Source organism: Cariama cristata, unplaced genomic scaffold (genome assembly GCF_000690535.1).
Source record: "Cariama cristata isolate BGI_N322 unplaced genomic scaffold, ASM69053v1 scaffold12748, whole genome shotgun sequence".
Lineage (NCBI taxonomy): Eukaryota > Metazoa > Chordata > Aves > Cariamiformes > Cariamidae > Cariama > Cariama cristata.
Window position 1 is genome coordinate 7,743 of NW_009630721.1, and position 16,661 is coordinate 24,403.

The following is a 16,661-nucleotide window of genomic DNA, read 5'->3' on the forward strand; positions in this document are numbered from 1 at the left end:
ACTTTAAAAGCGAAACAGAGCCTCATTGATTTCAGAGGGACTTCAGCACATACTTGAGGGCTTTGCAGAGCAACAGCAGATTCCTCCTGCACTTAAAAGTTCAGTGCGTATTTAAGGGCTTTGCTGAATGAGGGCTTCTGCCGGCAAAGAGACAGCGGCAGCTTGCTCCAAACAGGTCACCGAGAGGCAGGCAGGGTTTAAAAGCTCGTTGCAAACACCAGAAGCTCCATGTTGGTGGTGAAACGAGGGCCAGGCAGGACCCAGAGGCAGGTAAGCCCCTCGCCCCACTGCCCGTGCTGCAGGCAAAGCCTCCCCGCCACCACAGGCAGATAAACAGCTGCCCTTTATCTGCAGCCACACCGCAACCGCTTCCTCCAGGATTACTTAACGTACCATTAGAAATTAATTAAATGCTTCTGTGGTGAGATAACAACAGGAAACGGCTGCTCCAAGCAGCTCCCCTCCCTCGTGGTTGGAGGCTCCCGGCCCTTTGCTGAGATTTAAAGCCACCAGGTGATGTTTGCTCCTTCCTCCGGGGCAGCTCTCAGGCCAGTGTGGCCACAGCCCAGAGGCCAGGATCTGGCTGGGAGCACGAACAGGGGATGGTGACAGGGAAAGGCAGGTTGAAGCGAGGGGAGAGGGGCTCCCGGGGCTCCCTAAGCACCACCTAAATCCCTGCTTACTTGACTTTGGCCGCCTGCGGGATGTCTCGCAGCTCCTCGTGCAGGCGGAGGACTTTGGGGTATTTCTTTTCAACGATAGTGATGAGATAGTGCAGAAGGGTGATGTTTCTAGGAGAGAAAAGAGGCGAGGTCAGTGTGGCGGCACCACGGTGAGCTGAGAGCTCAACTGAACACCCTGGTTAAATCCCAACTCTGGTAACGAACTATTTTGGGAGGCCTGCAAGGATGCTGCTCACTGCCGGTCTGGATCCCAGAGCAGAGGACATGGGATGGGTCTCTCCCATGCCAGTGTGCAGAGCAGCCTGGTCACTGCAAGCAAGGACCCTCCACAGGAAGGACCCAGGGGCGATGCCCTGAGCATCACCGTTGCTGTCCTCCGTTGTCTTTACTGATGGATGAGACCAGGCAGATTTGAGACCTGACCCAGCTCCTTTCGCTCTGTGCACAGAGCTCAGTGGGAGAGAGCAAACCAGGCGATGGTTGTGGCAGCTTGGGGGGGGCTGCACAGGGGATCCCCATGGAAAGGAACCTCGGGACTCGTCCTCCAGCTGCCACACCACAGCACAAAGGCTCTTGGCTTCTCAAAGCAGGGAAAAAGCATTTGGAGGATGACCCTTCCAATCAGCCTTGGCTGCTGATTAGCTGGCCCAGGAAGAAAAGCCCTTATTGATCCCCATGCTGATCTGCAGCTTGGCTTACCTTGAAATCTGTCATGCTCCAAAAATGGATGCGTGCTTCATCGGATGTGCCAGATGGAGTGGCAGGAGGGAGGGGACTGCTCCCACCCACCCACATCCCAAAGGCAGTGCTAACGACCCCTCCGTTCCCCCTGCATCCCTGGTGCCCGCAGATGCTACCGACGACGAGCGCAGAGGCTGCTCACTTGTCAATGCTGGACTTGGTATCTGCAATCTTGTTGAGGCTGGAGATCTTAAACCCGAAGGCGTTCCCCCTCTGGCCCTTGTTCATGTAGTTCCCGAAGGCCAGGACCACCTCCAGCAGCTGCTGGAGGCTGCTGCTCTGCAGCACCGCCTTGGAGCCGGCACGGATGGCTGAAAGCAGAGAGGTGTGGGACATTACCCCCTGCCACGACAGCACACCGGTTCCCCTTTTCTTGCAGCAACCCCTTCAGTGCCCCCACGGCCAAAGACTGACCACCAACTCCCTCCCTTCCCCTGTGTCACTGCAATCTCCATGCGGACCAGGTTTGCCCTGGCACAGAGGGATGCTCTTCCTACGAGCGCTCCCTGTGCTGGCACAGAGCCCCTTAGCAGGTCTGGTCACTTGCCTTCCACCTTGGGTTTGACTTCTGCAACTCTCTCTGCAAACTTCTTCTTGAAGTAGAGGGACTGCAGCCTTTGCTGATAATGGTTTATCCTGGAAAAAAAAGAAGTGCAGGTTGAGCTTTGCTTGCTCCAGGCAGAGCTCAGTTGCTTTGCTGCTCAGAGATGTGCTTACAAAGCACGCCTGGGCCACTGTGATTAAACAATAATGACTGCATTTCTCCCTGAAACTATGCTGGGATGGGAAAAAATGACAACTGAAGCTACAGCTGTCCTGGTGTGGATCCAGGTGGGCTCTTAAGCACAGGCTTAAGGCTATCCTTAACTCAGCAGGTTCAACAAGTGCATTTTTACACCCTGTTGCTATGAACAAACAGTTCTTTTACAACAACTCCATAGCAGAGATGCTGATGAGGTCTGGGCTCCCAATGGCTTTGTGATGAGCTGCAGCTGGACACAGGAACACCAATCACCAGCACTAACGAAACTGGACCTTCAGATCCTCAAAATGATGGCCTGGCCTGGAAAGCCACCAACACAGCCTAATCCAGCTCTTTCCTGGGCAAGTTAGGGATGGCTCTGCTCATGTCAGTTGTATTTAGGCTAAACAAGATCTCACTTGTATGCAAGTGGCAGTCTGATTTGAGTCATTTGAACCAAGGACCCACGGGAGATGTGCTCAGAGATAAGGCCATTGGCTACGCTGTCATACTAATCAGAGGTGACAAAGACATCACACTTGGTTACAGACCACAGGGCAAATTAACAAGCCGTGCCGGAAATCAAGGAAAATATTTTCACCGGCACATTCTGCTTTCCAAAAGAAGGAGGCACGGGAGTAACACTTGGGCAAGAGACTGTGAAGAAGAAAGGTGACCTGCAATAGGAAAGTTAATTCTGAGCATCTTCCAGCCCCAAGGGCTCAGGTCTGAACTTCACAGCTCCGTCCTGCCTGCCTTTGACACTCAGCAACTACACGGTGCATCGCCCCGGTGCTCATCGGCGCATTTCTCAGAGAGGACAGGAGTATTTCTATTTTTGATCTCCCAGTACCATCTCAGATTGTAAAACTCACTGACTTTGCAAGTAAGTGACTTGCCTGAAGTTCAGCTAAGAAATTCAAAGAGCTCAATACTCAGTTGGATTTAAATAAGGAGCTTCAAGATTTCAAACCAGCACCTCTAGAGGATGTGCATGCAAAAGATAAGGTTATTCATCCCAGAAGACTTCTAAGCCTTAAATGATTGCTACCAGGAGCAGGAAGAAATGACATTTCCTTTCTGTCTCATACATTCTCAGGAGCCCCAGAGACGAGTCATTCCTGAGGTGAAGAGTGGGACTCATCTACACAGCAGGGCAAAATTTACATACATCAGTCTTGAGTATTCATTAGGATACGTTCGTGTGAAGGGGAAAGGAGCATTGCTACAGTGTTGTTATCATTCAAACAGCACGTCCCACGTGGGCCACGATACCGATGATGCAGTCTTTCACAGAGTTGTGCCAGATTGAGCTTTTCTCCCCCAAACAAGAGGGGAAATGTGTTGGGACATCCTCTGGGAAGCCAACACCTCCCTCCAGAGGATCCATCTCCCCAGCCCTCTCCCCCCTGCTCCATCCAGCTGCTGCTTGTCTGGGATGCACAATCCTGATTTTAGGAGCACAGCATCACAAGTGATCCTTATGGCTGGGAGCACCTTGCTTTGGCCTACTCATTTCTCAATGTGAAAAACAGCAAGCAGGGCGTATTTCCCAACCAGGCTCCATGAAACAGCCACCTCACAACCAGTCTGCGCAGTCACCGGCGAAAACACGTGTCTCCTGGACCACTAACCTGCTCATTTCGAAGAGGAACCGGTCTGCCTTGGCCATACGGTCTAGCTCGTGCTTATGCTCTTCCAGGAGGTCAATGTCACCTTTTTCAGGAACAAACTTCAGGAGCTAAACAAGAGAAAGCACACTTGTGGACATGAAGTCCATACACCATTTTTCAGGAGCAAACTGATTTTATTTGCTTGAATCTACTAGCTTTTCAGCATGTACAGACAGTGACCCCAAGGCACCTGTGAAATAAGTGTTATCACCATCCCTGTGACCTTCCTCCCATTACCCCATCACATGAGTCTCTCTTGCTTCTGCCCTGCCATCACTCCGGTTTTACAACAGATGTCTGCTCCAAGAAGGTTTCGACATCAATTCTGCCAGAGGAGATCTGAGGGACTCTCATTTGCTGCAGCTCTACCTATTTGCAGATGGAACTTTTGTGCAATGAATCCTCCCATGTCCCTGCTGAAAGTGCAATTACCAGCTCAGCTTTAAGGACAGTTTAATAAAATGCTTCCAAAGGAATTCAGAGGGGGCGAAAAATAGGATTCCCTCTTTGAGGACTGCACGAATGCTGAACAAGCTTTCAAAAATAAACCCCCACCGAGCAAGAACTTCAAAATGCAACCAGAAAATGGGCAACTGGCTCAGCCTGGGGGTCCCAGGGCAGACCTGGGTACCGGCATGGCACGTGGACGCCATGCTGCTCCCAGCGCCGATGCTATGACCGAGTTGCTTTCCTGCTGCTCCAGCCCACTTGGGTGGTTTTTCAACATGCAATTGGTAAATAATTTGGGGCCCCGACACACTTCTCAAAGCTGCAGTTTGGCACCGAGCGCCTTGCACAGCATGGTCTCAGCATGAGGCAACCCCGGAGGAGCACAAGACGCGTTGCCCACCTGCTCCAGCATGTCTTTCGGGAGGTCCTCTTGCTCATCCATCGTCAAAATCGCTCGTTTGATCTCCTCGTTGGAGAGTTTCAGCCTGGCAGGTGAAAGGGAAGGAGAGTTTTTCCCAGCCCAGCAACTAGGCAACATTTAGGAGCATTTCCTTACACATCCATGCAACATGAACAGCTTAAGTCCCAGCCAGCAGCAGCATCACAAGTAACACTGCAGCGTGTTATGAAGAAGGATGTGCAAGAAACGTGGCAGGACCATGCTCTGCCAAGGCACAGCACAGAGCGGCCCTGGCCCTGCTGTGAACGGGGGAGTCAAACCCCACTGGCCAATTCCCTCTCCCCACACCACAGCTGCCATCCCCCATTTGACAGTATTTTATATTAGTATTCTAAGTACTATATTGTACATGTATTAAAAATATGTAACTTTTATATGTAACTCTTGCCCATAGCAATGCTGCTCCTGCAGTGTCAGCATCCCCAAGTGCCACAGGGCCAGCAGGGTTCACACTCCCCATCAACAACACAGCCCAGCCCGGGCTCAGGAGTACAGCTCAGCACTGCTCCCAAACCCCTCGCCACAACCCCTAAGGAAAATTTGGCCAATTTGTGCTGCTTCTCTTGGATTTGAACATTGCCTCTCCCACCTCTCTCCCAGCTGCCTTTGGTTGGAGTCTCCCTCTACGAAGAAAGAGAAAGAAATCCAAGATTTGGGGAAAGGGATGCTCGGCATCCCAGGAAACTCATCAGGTTTTTTTTTGGAGGAGTGGGGTTTCAATGTGCTTCAAAGTGTAACAGGTTGGAAACCAGCACCCGCCTTCACCCTCTCCTTCCTCCACTTCACGTTAACAGGTGAAGATGTAGCTTCAAATTGGAGATTTCTAAAACCACAGACCATTGTATCACAGCAAGCAACAACGGGCTTCAGCTCTTCCTGCGCTAGAGCAGCCATTAATTACAGTTTAATACGTCTGCAGCATTCCCCATGATCGCTCCCTGCAATGACTTTGATTGCAAAACCACACATATTTTTCTTCCTGTTTTTGCATTGCAGTTGATAAAATAATCTAAATGCAAAAGAGAGAAACTCCAGAAACTCCTGCAACTCTGTCTGCCAATGCCCTAACCCTTGCCCAGCTAGCAGTGATGGTTAAAGTCATTGCAATAGATACAGTTTAAAAAACAAAATCCTCTGTTCTTGCACGCAGGGAAAAGTAGCACAGTTGAAAAGATCCGTTTGTGGGCTTTAAGGAAACCCATCACCCCAATCTCGGTGATCAGCGCTGCCAAGGGATGCTGAAACACTGGATGTGGCTTAAATGAGCTGAAACCAGAAACACATCCTATGGCGGGATGTGAGACCTTGTGTCAACCTGATCAGCAGATCAAAAAGAAGATCGGGAGCTGACTTGATTGCTCCAAGTAATTAAACAAGGTTGGTATTTTTCATCCTGGCATCTCTTCAGGGAGCAGACTGAGATTGTATAGCTGGCTTTTGGAAGATGAGGCTGAAGCAGGAAGGGTGCTGGTCTCTAAGACCGGGGTAGTAAGAGCTTGGTTTAGCTTGAAATCTTTTGCTCAAGACCTGAAGTGAAGGATTAGCGTTATCGAGGCTGGTGGATCTTACAGACCTGGCAAGTAAATATTTGTTCCTTATGAACTCATGTTTCTCATCCCGTACCTGGTCCTCTCTCACCTCCTGTTCGAGGGAGCCCCCCCAAGAGAGGGTTTCTTAAACGAGGGGTGAGTTAAAATCTCACCTCAGACAGGGGAGGAAGCACAAAGGTTGCACTGAGCGGTGGCCAGGGCAATTGTTAGGGTTGCCCCACAAGGAACAAGCCCAGGATCCATTGAAAATGTCCCCTCTGATGCTTGCAGTGATGAGCAGCCATGTCCTGGGGACACCCTACCTGTCCCGTACGAGGGCAGCGGCCAGGATGGACACAACCTGAGGTGGGATATAAACTTGCAGGAGGACTCCCTTTACACCCAAGCAGCAACACAAGAGCTCAGACCACCAACAAATGTCACACTGGTCCCCACACCAGTGAAAAGCAGACACTGGCTGGGTTTGGGTATTTGGGGTATCTCTGGGAGGCAAAAATGCTCCTAGGAGAAGGGGATGAGTAGACAGCTACCCCTCATCCAAAGCCAAAGTGAACACCAAAAGTGCACACTTTCCACCGTGATTGTCTCCAGGAGGGTGGTGAAAGATGAGGGTGATTTTTGTAAGCCCTGCTCATTAAAAGCAAAGTCAATAATAGAATATATTTAAAAAAAAAAAAAAAAAAAGAAAGAGGCTGAAAAAAACTTTTCTCAGGAATCATCAAAACCCAGTGCCAAGAACAAGAGCCTGCCCCGGCATCGGCAGAGAGCAAGCACAGGGCGCCAGAAGAAAACAGCTTCTCAGACAATTTGATGGGAAAGGGGCCAGTGAAAGCTAGAAGCTTATCTATAACCACAATAATTATCATTGTTGGCAGCAGCTGTCGAACGCGAGCCGTCTGAGAGGAACGGGGTCACAGGACTTGCTGTCACAGGGATTTAAAGCCAGCAGCCCGCCGATGCGAAGTGACAGCTCGCCAGCCTGACAAGCGCGGAGCTATTTTGCGTGGCTTTTGTAGAGTCCCGCGGAGGACGTAATAAGTGTGAAGGGGAAAAACGAATTCCGTCGGGAAAGGGATGCACCCTCTTGAAAAGCCACATTCATTCGAGAAAAATGCTCCACGCTGCCTTGCCGGAGAGAGGAATCAAATGAGCCATTCACTGCCAGCACACGCAGAAAGCGATGGAGCAAGGGTTTGATTTGCATCTTGCAGAAAGCAGCACTAAAAATACGCACACATATACACAGGGAGCCAAAGCAAGGACACGGTGGTTCACTGAGGAAGACCCAATAATGCACTGGCTTCAACAAAGCATTCTCCAAAAATCAAGAATTAAAAAAGCAAGTGTTAAAAATATTCTTGTGCTGCATTACAAGCCAGAGGAAAATCCAGTGATCTCACTGCGCAGTAATTTCTCCCAAAGCAAGGGAAACAGGCAAAAAAATAAATCTACAGAGAGAGATAAAGTATCTTGCTGGCCGTAATCTTTCCACGCTGCAAGCCAGACAATGCCTGGTCTGCTTACAAATGTCTGGGCTAAATCAGAGGCCAAGCTTGCAGGTCCTTCTGCATGTGAAAGTCTGCTCGTCCCCGTGGTGGCCAGGCGAGCGAGGCAGGAGAGCAGCAGCCCGGCTGCAGCGAGCCACCCTGCGAGACCAGTCCCTTCGCAACACTGGGACCAGGGACCCGCTGCTCTGCCCAGCTTAGGGATGGGCAGCTGGGATGGCCAGAGATGAAAGGGTTTGCCCAAGGTCACACAGAGTCTGCTGGAGATGCAGGGGCTGGACCTGAGCCCACCAGCAGGATGCTTGGGCTTCATCCCGACACTATCCTTCCTTTCAGTTGCTTGGCATCAAGAGTAAATCACTCAGAGGGATTTTGGGGAGAGAAACTCGATTGTGGTCCCTTGCAGAAATGGGGGAAGGGGCAGATTTGGCCGCTGCTGCAGTGCTAGAGAAATACCCTGCTTGGCTGGCCCCTCCACCTGTGCATCCCTGGGAACACCATGGGACAAACCCCAAAGCACCTCTAAAGCAGCGGCTGGCATGAGCTGCTGTTCCCCCAGAGCCACTCATCCCCGCCGGGCTCCAACGCTGCGGGACGTGTCCAGGAAAAGTTGTATGAGAGGCCTGGGGACCACCCTGCAGGGCAGGTCTGATCCCGCTTCTCCCCTAGGAAACGACCCAAAGGGGAGGGCAGACAGGCAGCGGCCTCTGTGTTGCCCTTTTTGTGGGATTAATTACTGGTGACTCGTTTCCAGCTATCGCTTTCTTGGAAGAGAAAGGTTTGCTGGTGAGACGAAATGAAGACCTTTACTCAGTAAGACACGCAAGATGCCTTTGAAGTTAAGTGCTTCCCAACGAAGGGGCTATTTGTGAGCTTAACTTTCAATTACACACTTAAACCTCTGGCTGAATTACATCTAAACCCACTCAGCCTAAATATGCCGGGGTGCAGCCCAGCCAGTACCCCAAATCCCATCGCTTTATTTGCTAACAGCTGGCTGCCATAGACGTACTCATTTGCCTGCTGCTTTAAACTCTGCTTTCATCATCATCCTTTTCATTTGGATTGCTAGGAAGTACAAAAATCCCCAGAAGCAACCCAGAGCAGAGACAGCCATAAACACGGCGATTTTACCACCAAACGCTGCGGCACACGGCTCGCTGCGCTCATCGCTCCTGCTGCCCACGGGGCTGCAGACCGTCTCCGGGAGAGCTTGAAGAAGCACCAGGGACTGCAAGTTACCCACCCAGAGGGTTTTTTTTTTTTTTGCAGACGTCAGCCTCTGCATGCTTTCTAGGGAAGGAAACCAGCCAGGCTGCGTTGCCCAGGCGAGGCACCAGCTCTGCCGACCTATGGTCCGGGAAAACACAGAATTTGGGTGCCATGGCTACAAGCCCAACCTGCCAGCGATGCTGCTCCATCCCAGCCAGTCCTGGGTGGCACAAAAGCTTCTGCACTTCCAGGCAGCAGAGTGAATATTTCTGAATGGAGCTATAATTTACTGCTGTTGAGACTTTTTTTTTTCTGGGTGAGTCAGAAACAAGTGGCATTTTCTGCTGCTGTTTGGTGGTTTTTTTTTCAAGTAGCCACGCTGATGGTTGATCCTTTCAGACCACCACAGCCTGGCTTCTCCTTTCTCAGGAGTCAGTCTTATTGGTGTAGTTTATCTTGCCAAAAAAGGCCTTTTTTTATCCTCTTGGCAGCCAGCCGGGGATGGGATTAAATTGCTGGTAGCAGTGCTGAGCCTGCCTGGCGAGGGGCACGAGGGAGGCTGTCATCTCAGCGGAGCCGGGCAGCTCTAAGAGGGGGACGTCCCCTTCCCAAAATCCAGACGTAGCACAGGACATCTATGAGAGCAGCCAGGCCCTGGCCAAAAAGCTGCTCCCCCCTGCCCCCTGCCGATACCCAGCGCTTTCCCCAGCCTAACAGAGACCCTCTTCAACCGCCACCAACGAGCAAACAAAACCCAGGCTGAGGAAGAGAAGAGGTGAAATCAAACCCCCTCCCATCCCCTATAAAGGCGCACCGGGTACCCCAGCCCTTCTGGGGCTTTCCAGGGACGTATTGCCACGTACCCGGTTAATCGTATTTCCCTCCCGTGCCACCCCGCCACGAACAGTGTAAGGTTATAGCTGGGTTCAGGTGTCGCTGGCTCTCCTTCTGCGCTGGCTCCTGTCATTAAACGCCCCCCCCCAGGGATGAGGAGCACCCCCCAGCCCAGGGCAGGGTGTCAAGCATCCCCCCACTCCCCGGAGGGCGAGAAGGCATTAACCGTACCTGGAGAGGAGGATATTGCAATTCTGAGCTCTCCGTCCGTCTATGACCGAAAGCTCCTTGACCTTATGCCGGGAACTCAAAGTGTCATCGATAGCATCTTCCTTCTACAAAAAAATAAGGAGAAAACAAAAACACCCTGGAGAAAAGGCATGGAGAAGCAGAGACATTTAGTACTCTCAGCACATAGCAGCGTGATACATAGTGGGCCCCCATTAATCAGGAGTGTCACCACGGGTTACGGGTAAAACCCATCGCCTGTAACTGAAACACAGTAAGTCATTTCATAAACCAGAGTTGGCTTTGAAGCCACTGGTTAGAAATGTAAATATTTTCTCAGACAGAGAAGATTTAAAAATCTGCAAACACATAGGCGCTGCTAAATAAATAAAGCTGGGCTTTCTTAGCATACATATTTGTGATACTTCATTAAATCCTCGCATGAAATACTTCATTACGGGCTGCTGCACACACTCAGCATCACTCTTGTTCTTCACCCTCGCTCCAAACATCTGCAATCGCCCTTCACGCATCACTCCTCCCAAGCAAGCTAACCAATACAACTACCAGACTTGCGAATGCAACCTGCAGCATTTGCTGCTCTTTCAGTGAAATTCTCCCAAAATAAGGGATTTGAAAGCAGGAATCGGTGTGGCGTAAGCACCTACATCTCCTAAGCGGCTTAAATACCTTACCTTCAAATGAGTAACACTATATCAAATTGCAGTTGCGGGTGCATGGGCAGATCTACATAACAGCAATTTTGCAAGGTTGCCCAAGGGGTTCATGTTGCCCCTGGTTTTAATTTACCATATCGCATGTTTTTGTAAGGTTAATCAATTAAAAGCCAGCTATTCAATCCTTCTGGAAGGAACACAACCTGGAGCTGCAAGGTCCCACATGCTACAGATCCGCACTAAACGTCTATGAGCGTAGGAGAGCTGGCACACAGCCACTGCATAGGTTAAGAGTGAGCACAGAAGTTCCCATTTTTTACTCTTTTTTTTTTGTTTGAATGAAAAAACCCCAGCTATGAGAAGCGGGAAGCTGCCGGGACAGGTGGTGTATAGTGAAGGCAGTGGGAGGTGAAGGAAGGTGAGCCCCAAGTCACCTACCACCAGCTGCCCCTCGCACGTGTCTTGCCTACTCCAACTGTGATGAAACAGAGAGCTTCAACCCACAGGTGTGAGTTTATTTATTTCCATCTTTTGAAAAGCTCAGGGGTAGGAGCTTCTCCGTGTTAAGCTGCATCTGACAATTCAACCCCTGGACTCAGATGTTGGCTTTGACATCAGGTCAGACAGCAGAGAGGGCAGCTTCCTACTTAACAGCCTCCCCAGCATCAATTTTCAAGCTGTTCCAGCTGGTGATCTTTGTACCTCCCTGATTGAATCCCCACTTTGTGGCACGTTAACCCCCCGCAGCAGCACGTGCGTCCCCGCATCCCCAGCCCCGTGCTCGCCCTGCCCTTGCCGCTCACAAGTGCCGGGCTCCTGTGGATGCTCGCTTACCTGTCTGGAGTTACCGTTCACAAAGAAGTCCTACAGCCATAGCAGAAGCATGGAAAAAGGCAGTAAAAACACATGCAGTTCAGTGATCTCAGTGAAACCAAAGGGAATCGAAGCACAGACAAGGGGAGGGTGCAACACGGGGGGTTTGGCAGCACGGGGAGGCACTCAGGGTCTGCCAGTGCCGAAATAGGGGGGATGCACATGAAAATGGGGTGAGGATTAAAGGATGCGCAGAAGGGGAGGGTTGATGGGAGAGGGAGAGGTGGCTCTGCGAATGTATCAGGCCAAGGTGCTGGTGTGCAAGGAGGTGAGGAGGGGACATGGGATGAGGTGGGAGGATGCTGGTCAAGCCCTGCCACCACTGCGCAAGAGTTGGCGAGTGCTGGCCCAAAGGCACAGCGCTACTCAGCCTGCTGGAGAAGAAAATTGCTACTTTTTGCAAATCTGAGGGACTGAAATGCCAACACAACTGCCAGGAAAAACAGGGCTTGCAAGTGGAAATAACGAGAAGCTCATCCCGGAGCAAATCTGGCCGCAGCAAAACTTTGCCATTTGCCATGGCAACACATTTCCCCCTGACTTCTGCTCCGACAGGGACAACTCCTCTTCTCCAGGGCTCGGCAGCCTGGCCAAATGCCACCCTGATGCCCCACCAGCACCGTGCTCCTCCGAAGACCTGGCTGTCCTGCCAGGCTCTCCCCACGAGACTGGAAGCCCGTGTAGCAAAGTCGGCACCACACACATGTGCACACACACACGAGGGTTTTCCCTCCTCCTTCCCTGGGCTGCATCTTAACCTTTTTTTGTGTGCTTGCCTTAAGAGACCATCCAGCACCCCTGTGATGGGGAGGGAGGTTTCAAAGGTGCAGAAATGGTTCTTTTTATTTTATTTTATTTTTAAGAAGAAGGCAGGCAGTGAGCAGAGGAGGTAGGTGGGTCCAAATGCAGTTGATTTACAAGGGCACTTCCCTCCATCCCTCCAGTCCCTCTGTGCTGAGGCGGCTGACGGCCCACGTGCCTGGTTCGAATTGGTCATCCCCAAACACAGCCCCATCACTGCGGCCTTTTTAAAGGAAACCTTGTTTATACAGATTTTCCCCTGACCAGCTGCCGAGGCTGGATCAGCCCAGGACCCACACATGGCTCTGGGTAGGAGGATGGGAAAGGACTCCGTTAGATGACACTGAACATCCAGGGCTGAGGGACCGGCACTCGCTGGGGGCTAAGCTGTGCCGATTGCAAGCCCTGTGGCTAATCAAGGCATCAGGCTTTCCTCAAGCCCGCAGAAATGCTATGGCCAAGAAGCAGAACAAGACATGCCAGGAGGCAAAGAAACATCAGCCAAGAAAAGGAGCGACGGACCCTTTCTTTGGCAGAGGGATGGGCACCCACGGGGTGTAGTATGGACACGCCAGCTCGGCACGGCACAATGCTGAGCAGTTCCCCGAGGCAGCGTTGCACCCATCTGCGTACAAACCTGTGTTGAAGAGCTGCCACGACCATCCCTAGGAGCAGAGCTCCAACAATACCACCACACCAGGGGCTTTGCAAGGAAAGGGGGACCTGCAGACCCTCAATAAGGACACCCAAGCTGCCACTGCTGTGTTTCAGGGAGGTCAGATGAAAAACTGTATTATTTAGCTGGACGTGAGGCTGTTGCAAAGGCAGAATTTAACTCCGTATATCAGTTAAGGTTGAGGATTGGTGTTTCATAAAGCAATCTCGTCCCAGCAGGCTCCTTCATGGGACAGGCACAAAGCACACCCACAAGCTGCAATGGGTATCTTCTTGTTCATTTAACTGGTCTTTAATTAGGAAGCCCTCCTTCCACCCCGATGCTCTGACCTGCCCCACAATGCTCAGACTTGACCGATGCTGCCAGAGAGGAGAAGGACACAGTGGCCCTCCTGCAGTCTCCTGCTCCAGGAGAGGCAGGGCTCCTCAGGCATCAAGGTAGAGAAAAGACTCATTACAAACCCCCTCCCTCCCTGTCTCAAACCAGCCTCATGCCTGCCCCTTTCCCTCGCACAAATTGTGATCCAGCCTCTGCTGCAGGATGGTGGTGCAAGAAGGAGTAGCTTTAAATCTGCTGTCACTGTCCCCACAAACATTGCCACCCTCGTCATCCCTGGTCCCTGCGCAGGTCACTCTCGCTTGCCCGGAGGAGCTGGAGGCTTTTCTTCTTTCCTCCTTTTTTTTGGGAGATGAATTCTTTCCCAACTCACAGTTCAACAACACTTATTTTTTTCCACTTGGCCCTGGCTCTTTTACATCCCTCACCGCTACAGGACCTGCCAGGACTGCCCTGGATGTGTCACTGCCACTTAGCAGCATTGCTCCCAGCCTCTTCCCCCTTGCAGGCTCTCAAAACCTCTCCGACAGAGGCACAGACCCCTCCACAGCACACATAAGCCCTGATGGCCTTAGACTTTCTTTTCTCCATCACCGCACGCACGTCCTTAAGCAGCTACCCCCAGTCCTGCTGGGTCCTCACGCTACAGCCTGAAACACAGAGCTCCTGTTGGTTTTTCTGAGGGCCTTTCCTGAGAGCTGCAGAGCTCACTTTATAGCCCGCATTTACATCCCAGCCTGTGACGTGGGAAAAGCATTTAAAGAGATGCTTAAAATTAAGTACGTCATTAAGTCTTGGGTCTGTGCACTACTTAGGGATTTCCAGGCACTATGGCAATAAAACCAGCCGAATCCCAACAACGGCAGCCCCACAAAAGCCACCTTGGGCGGCAACCCCCCACACCAGCCACTTGGGGGGGGCTCAGAGAGCTCCCCATACCACGCACACCTCTGCATGCTGTCCCCAAACCCTGCTGGGGGACCAGACACAGTGACGTGCCACTCGGCTATACGGTTTCGGAGCCCCAGTTTGGTCGGGGTACGGGCAGACAGGCATCCCCCGATAACCCAGGTCCTACAGACATCGTGTCTCAGGACAATGGAGAGGTGCAATCATTGCCCTTTTCGGGCTCAAGACAGGGAGCAGAGAGGAGAAATCCCTGCTCCTCTCCTGCTTGCTCAGGACAGAAGTGAACTTTCGCTAGAGCTCGAAAACGCTGCAAGTTATTAAGGCATTAGTTCATTGTCCTTCCCTGCAGGGACAGGCGATCCGCATGGAGCTCCCCCAGCCTCTCACCGTGTGCGAAGTGCCCCATGGTCTGTGTGTGTTATCTCAAGGAGCGTACCTAACCCCATGTGCTGCTGGCAATGCTGGGGCACACAGCCAGGTACCCCCCTCCCCACACCGGGACTGCAAGTAGGGACACCCTGGGGACTCGCGGGTGAGCAATCACATGCCCTCAGGTTCAGGAGGATGTGTCCCATCTCTCAACTCACACAAAATGATGCTACCATGAAGCCTTGGTGAGCCACAAGAAACTCATGCATCATGCTCCCAAGGGTGGCTCCAGCCCCAGCAGCATCTCAAGGATGGGATTTCAACTCCTCTTTCCCACTTTCCCTTCCAGCCCGCATCACAGCTCTCCTTGCAGCATCTCCCCCTTCTTGCTGGACCCGAACGTAACCAGCTGCTTCACCCAGCAGGACCTCGGCCAAGCCAAATTATTTTTAAATTCCTGCCTGGTAATAATCCGCAGCACACCAGGTGATTCACGGACTCAGGCAGGCAAGCCAGAGAGCAAACCGTCCCGCTGACAGACCACGTTTCTATTCTTGCTCTCCTTCCATTTCCATTTCTTGTCTTCAGACGTGCCCTTCAGTAGGCACAAGTCAAGCTCCAAAAACGCCAGGGAAAAGAGCCAGCACTGTGGTCGCCTATTCCCGAAACACACCGAGGCAGCATGTACTTCTGGTGGGTTACTCTTGATATTTGCCCTGTTCTAATCCGCCCTGATCTTTCCCTCAATTAGCCCCTGGAAGAGATTAAACTCTCACGTTGCCTAAGGAGCTTATGTGTCGGGTCCGCTCCTTCCCGGCACCGTCCCTTTGCCTGAGCCTGGCAAGACCAGGACAAACTGTTCTCTCCTCCCAGCAATGCAGCCAGACATTCAGCAGGTGAACATGACTTTTTCAGCCTCTCTCCTTGCTTTTTTCCCTGCCTTCTTGAAAAACTCATTGCTTTTGCCCATTGTGGTCCTGCCTGGGGTAAAATAAATGTCTAATTTTCTTCGTGTGCTTTGATGCCTTCCAAACTAGGGCCATATTGCCTGAACAGATTAAAAAGCAGAAACTTTTGCCTGCAGTGTCATTATTTTGGTTTGGGATTTGTTTTTTTGTTCAAAGCTCACATTTTGCTCTGGGCTCACTACAAAAATAAAAGAGATCCACCCATGGTAGATGTGGGCAAAACTTAGTCCTTCTTGGCCAGAGAGGGATAGAAATTTTCCACCCAATACAGAGACATGAAGCAGTTGCTCTTAAGAGTGATCCAAAAATATTACCCAACCGTGGCCACATCTGGGGGCTATTTTCATACATTCCCTGTCTCCTTTTTTTTTTTTGGTTGCTTTCTTGGTGATCCATCTTCATGATGGATCAGGTGCATGGGCAGGGGCGAAATCAGGCACACTGAGCCGTGAAATAGCCGCTTCAACGCAAAGGCACTGACATGTGGATGAGAGGATAAAGCAGATCGGGTCGATCTGGCAGACACGGTGTTGGTATGAAATAACGACGGGAGATGTGTTTTGAGAACACAAGCGAAACCGCACGATCTCGTAACAGCGGCGTCTTGCCCAAATCCCCGCGTGTGCCCCCGGCTGGCCATTACCTGCTGTCTTTGGTAGGCGGAGAACGTCCTTTCCAGGTCTTCAAGGTCCAGGATTTTGAACACTTTTGCATCATCTATATCGGTCCACACGGTGCCTGCCAGCTTGTTCTGCAAGACAGTGGGAGCATTGCAGGTTGGGGGTCCCCTGCTCACCTGCCCTTACATCACCGGGTGGCCATCTGCCACCTCCAGTTTCACTGCCCAAATTATTGCCTGGCTTACCTCCGGTAGCTTGGACCAGTTGAAGGACTTGAGGGCGTTCGTTGGCTGTGGGATGCTCTTCTTTTTGAGGGCAAAGCCCAGAGGTGCTCCTGGGGGAGGCATCACCCCA

At 51.5% G+C, this 16,661-nt stretch overlaps 1 protein-coding gene across 1 annotated transcript in view; it reads right to left on the reverse strand.

Annotated features, from left to right (window-relative positions):
• The window catches only part of LOC104165904 (disheveled-associated activator of morphogenesis 1-like), a gene marked incomplete at its 5' end in the record, with an annotated part of 22,456 nt that extends 5,799 nt beyond the window's left edge, over positions 1-16,657 (reverse strand). The window contains 9 exons of the mRNA XM_009705675.1: positions 684-791; positions 1,567-1,735; positions 1,972-2,060; positions 3,801-3,907; positions 4,690-4,774; positions 10,082-10,185; positions 11,590-11,619; positions 16,331-16,438; positions 16,553-16,657. Coding sequence (XP_009703977.1) covers positions 684-791; positions 1,567-1,735; positions 1,972-2,060; positions 3,801-3,907; positions 4,690-4,774; positions 10,082-10,185; positions 11,590-11,619; positions 16,331-16,438; positions 16,553-16,657 — 905 coding nt within the window. The remainder of the gene's footprint in view (positions 1-683; positions 792-1,566; positions 1,736-1,971; positions 2,061-3,800; positions 3,908-4,689; positions 4,775-10,081; positions 10,186-11,589; positions 11,620-16,330; positions 16,439-16,552) is intronic.
• Positions 16,658-16,661: the final 4 nt, after the last annotated feature.